Source organism: Haliotis rufescens, unplaced genomic scaffold (assembly GCF_023055435.1).
Source record: "Haliotis rufescens isolate VD_foot unplaced genomic scaffold, xgHalRufe1.0.p SCAF_4, whole genome shotgun sequence".
NCBI lineage: Eukaryota > Metazoa > Mollusca > Gastropoda > Lepetellida > Haliotidae > Haliotis > Haliotis rufescens.
The window spans coordinates 65101456-65114638 of NW_025964112.1; the positions used below are offsets into that span (position 1 = coordinate 65101456).

General features: G+C 43.5%; 1 protein-coding gene across 2 annotated transcripts; it reads left to right on the forward strand.

Moving 5' to 3' along the window:
* The first annotated feature begins 4636 nt into the window (after positions 1-4636).
* Positions 4637-9365, forward strand: LOC124152925. 2 transcript variants are annotated; one of them, XM_048382270.1, is made up of 4 exons: positions 4637-4722; positions 6984-7213; positions 7336-7382; positions 9263-9365. In XM_048382270.1, exons 2-4 carry the CDS (start codon positions 6994-6996, stop codon positions 9296-9298), a joined length of 303 nt encoding a protein of 100 aa, XP_048238227.1. In that variant the 5' UTR covers positions 4637-4722; positions 6984-6993; the 3' UTR covers positions 9299-9365. The 2 variants fall into 2 exon arrangements, with proteins under 2 accessions (XP_048238227.1, XP_046381971.1); XM_046526015.2 differs by having other exon boundaries at positions 4682-4735.
* Positions 9366-13183: the final 3818 nt, after the last annotated feature.

Here is a 13183-nt window from a genome sequence, read left to right on the forward strand (position 1 = left end):
ACATCGCCCCGTAACATACCGTTCTCGCCTACAGCCGGAACACAATGCCTCGTAACATACCGTTCTCGCCAACAACCGGAACACAACGCCTCGTAACATACCGTTCTTGCCTACAACCGGAACACAACGCCCCGTAACACACCGTTCTCGCCTACAGCCGGAACACATCGCCCCGTAACATACCGTTCTCGCCTACAGCCGGAACACAATGCCTCGTAACATACCGTTCTCGCCTTCAACCGGAACACATCGCCTCGTAACATACCCTTCTCGCCAGAACCGGAACACAACGCCTCGTAACATACCCTTCTCGCCTACAACCGGAACACATCGCCCCGTAACATACCCTTCTCACCTACAACCGGAACACAACGCCTCGTAACACACAGTTCTCGCTTACAGCCGGAACACAACGCCTCGTAACACACAGTTCTCGCCTCGTTCTCGCCTCCTTGGCTCCTGGTGCAGAATTGTCGTTTCCCTATCATCGTATACATGTATGTACTTTATGGATTGTATACAATCAGTGCTCTGCTATTTACGATCAAAGTAAAATGTACACATGTTAACTAAAACCACACAGTGACTATAGTTAAATGCCAATGTGGCGGTCTCTATATAATTATGTTACATCAAAACACACTGTCACTAAGCATACAAACATCAAGCATTGTACTTACCCGTCGTATCCAGCATCTATAATCAAATGATTTGTCTTGATCGGCGTAATCTTTCTGTGTATATTCGTTCGTATCAAATGTGATTATAACTCGTCAGTGTATATCGTCCTAGAGATCTACACTGCAATGATTTCACCAGGGGTTCCAGACACCCATGATGCACTGGGGAAACTGTCAACACTGACGCAGTTGTTAAGTTATAACAAATTCCACCAGCCAAACGCCGGCGGCCTATTTTTATTTAGCTTGTTTTCTATTTATCTATTCCAGCGCCTAGGGGGATTTCAAGTAGTATTGCGTTGAAGCCTGCATGTCCCGCTTCAGAAGTGAATTTTATGCAGGTATTCAGTGGGGGAAGGCTTACCTGGTGTCCCCGATATGTCCTGCATTGTCCACGTATTGCCGTGTACGAATATTAATGTGGATATTATAAGTTCACTGTAATGCCCCAGCCCAACTATGGTATTATATACAGAAAATTAAATTTGTTCAATGTCTAAAACAGTATGTGGTTGCATCTATCGGATAGCAGTCAAACATGCTACATGTATCTCCGCTGAACAATCAGTATTCAATCAAATATCCTGTTCACTGGAAATACTTTAATGTGGTAGGTTTAAATTCAGCATATTAATACATTTCTGTAGTCAGGAAAGATTGTTTGTACATTAAAAGAATAACGATTGATATTGACCGAGAATGACCTAGTCATCTGTACAATTTGACATACAGCGCAAACTACGTATAGAGACATTGAATAACGCCACATTCCTAGTTTGAATAAGTACTTCATCTGTACAAAATACTCTCCATATAGATATGGAACAACCTGTCCAAACTTGAAATATTACAGCCTTTATTATTTTGATAACTAATTACAGACTGGAAATACATGTCACACGCAGGTACCCACCCTCACACACCCTCACACACACATACACACTTTCACACCAACACACCCACCCTAACACCCACACCAACATCCACCTTCACACCCACAGTCACACAGACCCACCATCATACCCACACACACCCACACACACCCTCACACCAACAAACACACGCTCACCTTCACACCTACACACCCACCCTAACACCCACAACCACCTTCACACCAACACTTACACACCCACCCTCATACCCACACACCCACACCCACAATCATACGCCCCACCCCAACCCCCACCCCACCCCCACCCCAACCCCAACACACACAGGCACACCTTTACACCTACACAGCCATCCTAACACCCACATCCACACTCACACACCCATCCAAACAAACACACACACACCCACACCTTCACATCTAAACACCCACCCTAACAAACACACCCAGACACACACACTCACTCACACGACCACTTTCACACCCATACCTACACAACCACCCTCATACCCACACCCACCCACCTTCACACCAAAAAACACACACACCTTCACACACACCATAACACCCACAAACATACTCACACCAACACACACTCAGAAACACCCTCACAGACCACACTTACCTACACCCACACCCACACACCCTCACACCCATACCATCACACCCACACATTCACACACACACCCTCACACCCACAACCACAGATTCACACACCCACACATTCACACACACACCATCACACCTACAACCACAGATTCACACACCCAAACATTCACACACACACACCATCACACACACACATTCACACATCCTCACACCCACACCCACACCCACACCCACACATTCACACACACACCCTCACACACACACATTCACACACACACACACATTCACACACACACCCTCACACCCACACATTCACACACACACACACCCTCACACACACACATTTACACACACACACACATTCACACACACACCATCACACCTACACCTACATCCACACCCACAGCCACACATCCACATACCCTCACACACGCATTCACATACCCTCACATCCGCACCTACACATTCACCCACACCCACACATTCACACACCCTCACACCCACGCATTCACACCCACACACCCTCACACCCACACCCACACATTCACACACACATCCACTCATTCACACACACACCCTCACACTCACACCCACACATTCACACACACATCCACACATTCACACTCTCACACTCACACCCACACACACACACACACATACACACGCACGCACGCACGCACGCACGCACGCACGCACGCACGCGAGCACATCCTCCTACAACTTTCTAATAAACTTGAATACACCCCTATAAAACGTTGACTGAACAAACATCTATATGTATCATTAGAAGCATAACCCCTTGTGGTTTTGCTGCTACCACATGCTGACTGTTTAACATGTCAGGTAAAGTCAGTCGAAGCTACACGATTTGAACTCTGAATAAATTACAAGTATTGAAGAAAGCACGTTTGGATTCTGTGATTGCTGTGCGTTTTTTACTTTGAATAAAGCTTGACTGAAGGGCTGCTTGGTGATGTGTAACAACGAATGTTTATAGGTGCCGTGGCAGAAAAAGCGTTTTGAAAATTAGTGTATGAAACATTCATAAAATATCCATGTGGTAAATTTCGGTTACAACATAGTCAAAGGGACCGCTAATTTTAGTTCATTATAACCCTAGATCGTTATAAGCATGTAGAAACAGCAAATGACCGGGATAAAAAAATATGTTCGTTATATCCGTCAATTCGTTATAAACGTGTTCGTTATAAACGTAGTTGACTGTAGATAAAAAATCCCTTTCGAATCATCATATTCGACATTTAACAAAATGTAAGTGCTTTGAAATATCTCTACTGTTTCATTACAATGGTGGGGTCACTTTGACCTTCATAGGTAGAGTTTATTTATCATGCATTTTCACTATGGTCACTGAACTTAGGCGTCAAAAACGTGTAACAACGACAATGTGAGTACATAGGAGTGTTTTCAATGGACTTGATACATTTGCAATAGGAAGGGGTCTCAGTTGAACTGGTTTGTGCATATGTGGCATTAAGAATATTGGCTGCCGTCACTAATCACACACAAAAGAAATCCCAACCCATCCGCCTCACATTTGATTGAAAAGCACACAAGTCGAATACAACGCTCTGAAGACGAATGGTGTGATAACGGTTTGGGTAGTAGTTCAGATGTATACCGGCGTGTCTGTTTAATGTGGGCGAAGACACAAAGAAAACAGGCTGTAAGCATGTTCTTGAGGGTTCAGTGCTCACAAACCAAGGGGCATAACCAGAACGTGCCTTGCGGGTCCTGACATAATACATCACCTTCTAAAGAGCACTGACAGGCACTTAATAGTGCAGGCTTCACATATCATGGTTTGTAGGCCAACAGTTCAAAACTACATTGTCATCAAAGATTTACTGACTGGTTTAAGGTGTATATGTACACCTTTAGGTATTTATGCGTATTTACTGACATACTTTAAGGCAATAATACCTTTTTACTGCACCAGCTTTACGTATTGCTGTACGTTACTGATAATCATATAGTCATTGTTACGTATCAGTGCGGAGTAAACGGACTCCTTATTAAATCCTAGTTGTGTCGCGAAATGATCCAAAGTCACCTTTCTTCCGTCACATACCACGTGTGTCTCATGTCATTTGCGCTACTAATGAAAATAGCAACTCTGCCATGTTACTCGATGGATAAATACCTAATGTGACCAAAAAGGCTAGTTTGTTTAAAAAATCAGTTCGCTAAAAATCTAAACGAAGCACACGTATAATAACTATTTCACGCCGTCAACGGTATTGTTGACGGAACGCGTAAGGACGTTTCAATGGTACAATTGGCGCCTCAAATTATAACTCGTGGCAGAAGTCACTGAGGTTCTCTTTACTATCCAGGCCAATGTACGCTGTAAATTGTCCAAGTTCAGACACTTGATTACTTATCTTTTGAACATGTGTTTACATCTCTGAACATGTGGCATTGGCCCAGCAGGTGGGGTCAACCTGCTATTTATATCTTTATCAACAACACGCAGTTCGCTCTGTATATCTGACAGTAACTTAGATTGTTCTGCTGTACACGGTAAGTGGCTGAGGTTTGTACTCTGTCAGTGTTGTCTTTACTAGCACCACCCACCTACTGTGATCTAGCGGCAATGTTACTTGCTAGCAACCACACACTTGTCTTAATCTAGAGGTGTTATTACTTGCCAACAACAACCCACCTTTCTTAATCTAGTAGCGATATTACTTTCTAAAAACCACCTGGGGGCACGGGTGGCCCAGTCGTCTAAGACGCCGCGATTCGCTGTGCAGAGTTGCGACCCTTGGGCACGCAAGAAACCTATGATTGTGAGTTCGAATCCCGGTTCGCCCCGACTATGTTTCTAGGTTTGTCAGCACCATACCCGTGCTCGTGGGTTTCACCGAACTGGTAAACGTCTGAGACCTTCATTACTTCGGGCTTTCCTCCCACATTAAGCTGACATGCCGCGATATAACTGGAATACTGTTAAAAGCGGCGTTAAACCCAACTCACTCACTAAAAACCACCCACCTGTCATTTTCTAAAGCGTTGACAAACATCCGCCCGTTCTAGATCCCATTGCGTTTTATCGGACGGAACACAGCAGGGCCCCGAAATATCTGCCTCTTTTGGTAATGTGGTGTTCTATTCCCAAGATGTCCCGGATGTACATAGCGAAACAGTCCACACCAACTGCCTTTCGCGTCACTATAGTAACACCAAGACAGCTTCCCGGGAATAGGAACACAGACCATGGCGTTCGTTATTAAGTCACGAGGCGACTTACTTTACGACATCCTCGGTCAGCCAATGTTTTGTGTCTCCATTCTATGATGATAAATACTCATTCACAATTCACCCATTCACAACTGTAGCTTCGTGTTCAGCCCTACTTGAATGTCTCATGCTGCAATTATGGTGAGACGGTGACGTCACTTTCAGAACGAGGCTATTGTGGCGAATGGGTCCAGGATACTTATCAATATAGATTGCAGATTTACTAAAATGGAGTGAGTGCGTGAGTGAGTTTGGTTTCACGCCACTTTTAGTAGAATTCCAGCAATATCACGGCGGGGACACCAGAAATGGGCTTCACACATTGTACTCGGGAATCGAACCCAGGTCTTCGGCGTAATGAGCGAACGCTTTAACCACTAGGCTACCCGGCCGCCCCACTACAATGGGAAATTGAGGATGCGTTTATGGCGGCTTAATGGAAGTTGCATGTTGGGCTATGTTCCTTGATACTGAATCAGGAAGTATATATACAATACGATATAGGATCCCTGACTGAACACATCCGAAATACGCGTCAGTATTCCCGGAACTTGTCTTCTGTATGTCGACTCGCGATCTTGTAGGACGTCCCCGTTTCGAATTCTAAAGTCAGAAGGAAATATTAGGGTCGCAACTTGGACGTGGAACTCGGCGCTGATGAAGAACGGAGCTCTGTCAGAAGCTTGCATCGCCGCCTGAGCCGTCGTTGGTGTATACGGCCTCAAATCCAAGGGGAGGGTTGAATTAAGCGTTGACGCGTCATTTAACTCTTTCTGGAGTTTCGAGAGCCCTTTCTATTTTGGTTGCAAATGTATCAACTATTATTCATGGCAAAGGCTTATAACCAAATTTAGATGAGGAGAAAAATCTCTTGGTATTCAAGTTGTCCGCAGAGATGTTGCTAATATTGAGGATGATGCTGTCTCATGTAAACACTGTCATGTCATTGAGAACGTACGCCATGTTATATACAATTGTCGTCCTTATGTACGTCGGCGGGAAATGTTTATCTAAAAGACAGTTAACCATCATTATTATTGCTTAGAAAGACTGTCAGTTATCCAACAATGATAAAATGATAAATTTGGCTAAATTTCTAGTGTACGTTTTCAACAAAAGGAATTATTAATTAGGTAACTCGTAGAGAAAAAAAAATATATGATGTGAATGTATTTTGTACAATGAGTCAGTTGGCCTTCATACAAAAAAATATGTCTGTCTGTCTGTCTGTCTGCCTGTCTTTAAGGTTCATGTAGTTAATATACAGCGTCCTGCTCATTTTCAAGGAATTAAATTGGATAGTTAAAGTATATCGTACTTACCTACCTTTTTTATGAAAGACACATATCGTTCATTTGTATTTTGGAAGATATTGGGTAGCCTAGTTGTAAAAGCGTTCGTTCTTCAAACGGAAAACCCCGGGTTTACTAAAATGGAACATGGGTAAAAATGTGTGAAGTCTGTTCAAGATTTCCCCAGCCGTGTTTTGTCTACAATATTGCTGATACAGGTGTAAAACTCGTTCACTCTACATTATGCAGTAGCACGACGATGAGGTTCCTTCTACTGGTGGCGTTGGCGGCGTTGTTCCTGGTGGTGAGCGCCGACTTCCTGCAGCTACTGAAACACATCACGCACCAGGACTACTTTCACAAACTGCCCGCGGGGGACCAGGTGATCCTCGTGGAGCTGGTGGCGGAGGGCGAGATCGGTCGCCTGTCTGAGTACATCCACAAAGTTGGGCCGCAGAGGATCAGACAGATTGCTAATAGTAAGTACATTATGTTCCACGTCCATACCCTCGCGTACCGTACCGTGCCGTGCCATTGACATATGATATAAGTAAACTTTGGTTTATATAGGTTGATAAAGCTCCGTGTTTATTTATTGCAGGCTTACCACAACACGAAGAGCAGCTCCTTGTGCATTACATACAGCAGGTAATGTAGGTCTATCTCACCTGACTCACAGACACACTATACATACCAGGTAATGTAGGTCACCTGTCTCACAGACACACTATATATACAAGGTATATAGGTCTATCTCACCTGTCTCACAGACACACTATACATACCAGGTAATGTAGGTCTATCTCACCTGTCTCACAGACAGGCTATATATACCAGGTAGTGTAGGTCACCTGTCTCACATACACACTATACATAATAGGTAATGTAGGTCTATCTCACCTGTCTCACAGACACACTATACATACCAGGTAGTGTAGGTCACCTGTCTCACATACACACTATACATACCAGGTAATGTAGGTCTATCTCACCTGTCTCACAGACACACTATACATACCAGGTAATGTAGGTCTATCTTACCTGTCTCACAGACACGCTATATATACCAGGTAATGTAGGTCACCTGTCTCACAGACACGCTGTATATACCAGGTAATGTAGGTCACCTGTCTCACAGACACGCTATATATACCAGGTAATGTAGGTCACCTGTCTCACATTCACGCTGTATATACCAGGTAATGTAGGTCTATCTCACCTGTCTCACAGACACGCTATATGTACCAGGTAATGTAGGTTTATCTCACCTGTCTCACAGACACACTATACATACCAGGTAATGTAGGTCACCTGTCTCTCAGATACTATACACAACTGGTAATGTAGGTCACCTGTCTCTCAGATACTATACACGACTGGTAATGTAGGTCACCTGTCTCTCAGATACTATACACGACTGGTAATGTAAGTCACCTGTCTCTCAGATACTATACACGACTGGTAATGTAGGTCACCTGTCTCACAGACACGCTATACATACCAGGTAATGTAGGTCACCTGTCTCACAGACACACTTTACACACCAGGTAATGTAGGTCACCTGTCTCACAGACACACTATACATACCAGGTAATGTAGGTCACCTGTCTCTCAGACACACTATACATACCAGGTAATGTAGGTCACCTGTCTCTCAGATACTATACACGACTGGTAATGTAGGTCACCTGTCTCTCAGATACTATACACGACTGGTAATGTAGGTCACCTGTCTCTCAGATACTATACACAACTGGTAATGTAGGTCACCTGTCTCACAGACACACTATACATACCAGGTAATGTAGGTCACCTGTCTCACATACACACTATACATACCAGGTAATGTAGGTCACCTGTCTCACAGATACTATACACAGCTGGTAATGTAGGTCACCTGTCTCTCAGATACTATACACGACTGGCAATGTAGGTCACCTGTCTCACAGACACACTATACATACCAGGTAATGTAGGTCACCTGTCTCACATACACACTATACATACCAGGTAATGTAGGTCTATCTCACCTGTCTCACAGAAACACTATACATACCAGGTAATGTAGGTCACCTGTCTCTCAGACACACTATATACACCAGGTAATGTATGACACCTGTGTCACGGACAATATATACATCAGCTATTGTAGTTCACCTGTCTCACATACACTAAACACACCAGGTAGAGTAGGTCATACAAACTATATACACCAGGTAATGTAGGTAACCTGTCTCACATACACTAAACACACCAGGTAGAGAAGGCCACCTCTCTCACACATACCTATATACAGCCGGCAATGGTGGTCACCTGTCTCCCACACCTTATATACAGCAGGTAATGTAGGTCACCTGTCACACACACTGAATACAGCAGATAATGTAGGTCACTTGTCTCACACTCACACTATGTAAATCATGTAACATTTATACCGAGTAATGCATGTCACTTGTAATATAGCTGTGGAGGTAAACCATAGAATTATATTTGCAGTTTAGTGACAGCAATGTCTCCTCCTGTTTCAGCACGTGCACCATCCAAACACGACCGCATCAACATAACGTCAGCAACATGCCACCTCGGCTACATGCTGCAACTGCACGTGTGGTAATAAAGGCATCCTACGTCTCGCTGTGTGTGAGTTGTTCTTGACATCGGCAGACAACTGAAGCGGCCGTGCAATATCCCGGAAGCTGTCCTCGTCACTGTGTCCTTCTCTCAAAGCCCATGTGTGACCTTTCAGTAGACGTTGACGTTTCACCCCCTGTTGCGGAGGGGGTAGACATTGGCGCTTTATTAAACACTGTCCACAGCATAAGAGGTATGCTTTAATGATTCATTAAACACTGTCTACAGTATAAGGGGTAACCATTGACGCTTCATTAAACACGACCCGTGAAGATCCGGGGTAGAATAGGTCTTCAGCAAACCATGCTTGCCATAAAAGGCGACTATGCTTGTCATAAAAGGCGACTAACGGAGTCGGGTGGTCAGACTCGCTGACTTGGATCGATGTTCATGATATTAATCATTGGATTGTCTGGTCCAGACTCGATTATTTACAGACCGCCGTCATATAGCTGGAATATTGTTGAGTGCGGCGTTAAACAACAAACAAACAAACACACAAATTCATTAAAAACTGTCTACGGCATAAGGGGTAACCATTGACGCTTCATAAAACACTTTCTATAGCATAAGGGGTAACCATTGGAGCTTTATTAAACATTGTCTACAGCATAGGTGGTAAGCGTTGATGCTTCATTAAACACTGTCTTCAGGATAAGGGGTAACCATTGACGCTTCATAAAACGTTGTCTACAGCATATAGCGTAGCCATTGACGCTTCATGAAACACTGTCTACAGCAGAAGGGGTAACCACTGACGCTTCATAAAACACTGTCTACAGTATAAGGGGTAACCACTGACGCTTCATAAAACACTGTCTACAGTATAAGGGGTAAGTGTTGACGCTTCATAAAACAATGTCTACAGCATAAGGGGTAACCACTGACGCTTCATTATACACTGTCTACAGCATAAGGGGTAAATGTTGATGCTTCATGAAACACTGTCTACAGCATAAGGGGTAAGTGTTGATGCTTCATTAAACACTGTCTACAGCATAAGGGGTAAGTGTTGATCCTTCATAAAACACTGTCTACAGCATAAGGGATAGCCCTTGACGCTTCATAAAACACTGTCTACAGTATAAGGGGTAGCCATTGATGCTTCATTAAACACTGTCTGCAGCAGAAGGGGTAACCACTGACGCTTCATGAAACACTGTCTACAGCATAAAGGGTAAGTGTTGATGCTTCATTAAACACTGTCTACAGTATAAGGGGTAAGTGTTGACGCTTCATAAAACAATGTCTACAGCATAAGGGGTAACCACTGACGCTTCATTAAACACTGTCTACAGCAGAAGGGGTAAATGTTGATGCTTCATGAAACACTGTCTACAGCATAAGGGGTAAGTGTTGGTGCTTCATTAAACACTGTCTACAGCATAAGGGGTAAGTGTTGATGCTTCATTAAACACTGTCTACAGCATAAGGGGTAAATGTTGATCCTTCATAAAACACTGTCTACAGCATAAGGGGTAGGCCTTGACGCTTCATAAAACAATGTCTACAGTATAAGTGGTAGCCATTGATGCTTCATTAAACACTGTCTAAGAGTGTAAATGGCGGGGGCACCAGAAATGAGCTTCACTCATTGTACCCATGTGGGGAATCGAACTCGGGTCTTCGGCATGACGAGCGAACGCTTTAACCACTAGGCTACCCCACCGCCCCCTATGTTGATGCTTCATTAAACACTGTCTACATCATAGGGGTAATGAATTCTTCTTTATCGCCACACACAATGTTAGAGGTAGAATGGGTTGTACTATATCGTCAAACACAAGGTTAGAGGTAGAATGGGTTCTTCTATATCGCCACACACCATGTGAGAGGTAGAATGGGTTCTTCTATATCGCCAAACACCATGTTAGAGGTAGAATGGGTTCTTCTATATCGCCACACACCATGTTAGAGGTAGAATGGGTTGTACTATATCGTCACACAACATGTTAGAGGTAGAATGGGTTGTACTATATCGTCACACACCATGTTAGAGGTAGAATGGGTTGTACTATATCGTAACACACAAGGTTAGCGGTAGAATGGGTTCTTCTTTATCATCACATACCATGTTAGAGGTAGAATGGGTTCTTCTATATCGTCACACAACATGTTAGAGGTACAATGGGTTGTACTATATCGTCACACATGTACACAAGGTTAGAGGTAGAATGGGTTCTTCTATATCGCCACACATCATGTTAGAGGTAGAATGGGTCGTACTATATCGTCACACACAACGTTAGAGGTAGAATGGGTTGTACTATATCGTCACACACCATGTTAGAGGTAGAATGGGTTGTACTATATCGTAACACACAAGGTTAGCGGTAGAATGGGTTCTTCTTTATCATCACATACCATGTTACAGATAGAATGGGTTCTTCTATATCGTCACACAACATGTTAGAGGTACAATGGGTTGTACTATATCGTCACACATGTACACAAGGTTAGAGGTAGAATGGGTTCTTCTATATCGCCACACATCATGTTAGAGGTAGAATGGGTTGTACTATATCGCCACACACCATGTTAGAGGTAGAATTGGTTCTTCTATATCGCCACACAACATGTTAGAGGTAGAATGGGTTCTTCTATATCGCCACACACCATGCAAGAGGTAGAATGGGTTCTTCTATATCGCCACACACAATGTTAGAGGTAGAATGGGTTCTTCTATATCGCCACACACCAAGTTAGAGGTAGAATGGGTTGTACTATATCGTCACACAACATGTTAGAGGTAGAATGGGTTGTACTATACCGTCACACACCATGTTAGAGGTAGAATGGGTTGTACTATATCGTCACACACAAGGTTAGCGGTAGAATGGGTTCTTCTATATCGTCACACGACATGCTAGAGGTAGAGTGGGTTCTACTATATCGTCACACACAAGGTTAGAGGTAGAATGGGTGGTACTATATCGTCACACACAAGGTTAGAGGTAGAATGGGTGGTACTATATCGTCACACACAAGGTTAGAGGTAGAATGGGTTGTACTACATCGTCACACACAATGTTAGAGGTACAATGGGTTGTCCTATATCGTCACACACAATGTTAGAGGTAGAATGGGTTGTACTATATCGTCACACACCATGTTAGAGGTACAATGGGTTCTACTACATCGTCACACACAATGTTAGAGGTACAATGGGTGGTACTATATCGTCACACACAATGTTAGAGGTACAATGGGTTGTACTATATCGTCACGCACAATGTTAGAGGTAGAATGGGTTCTTCTATATCGCCACACACCATGTTAGAGGTAGAATGGGTTCTTCTATATCGTCACACAACATGTTAGAGGTACAATGGGTTGTACTATATCGTCACACATGTACACAAGGTTAGAGGTAGAATGGGTTCTTCTATATCGCCACACATCATGTTAGAGGTAGAATGGGTTGTACTATATCGTCACACAACATGTTAGAGGTAGAATGGGTTCTTCTATATCGTCACACACCATGTTAGAGGTAGAATGGGTTCTTCTATATCGCCACACACCATGTTAGAGGTAGAATGAGTTGTACTATATCGTCACACACAATGTTAGAGGTAGAATGGGTTGTACTATATCGTCACACACAATGTAAGAGGTAGAATGGGTTCTTTTATATCGTCACACACCATGTTAGAGGTAGAATGGGTTGTACTATATCGTCACACACAATGTTAGAGGTAGAATGGGTTCTTCTATATCGCCACACACCATGTTAGAGGTAGAATGGGTTCTTCTATATCGTCACACAACATGTTAGAGGTACAATGGGTTGTACTATATCGTCACACACAAGGTTA

Bases quoted from the DNA above. Each gene is read 5' to 3' on its own strand.
- LOC124152925 (XM_048382270.1), top strand. From the start codon at position 6,994: ATGAGGTTCCTTCTACTGGTGGCGTTGGCGGCGTTGTTCCTGGTGGTG. The intron at 7,214-7,335 runs GTAAGTACATTA...TATTTATTGCAG, and splicing joins GATCAGACAGATTGCTAATA to GCTTACCACAACACGAAGAG. The intron at 7,383-9,262 runs GTAATGTAGGTC...CTCCTGTTTCAG, and splicing joins TTGTGCATTACATACAGCAG to CACGTGCACCATCCAAACAC.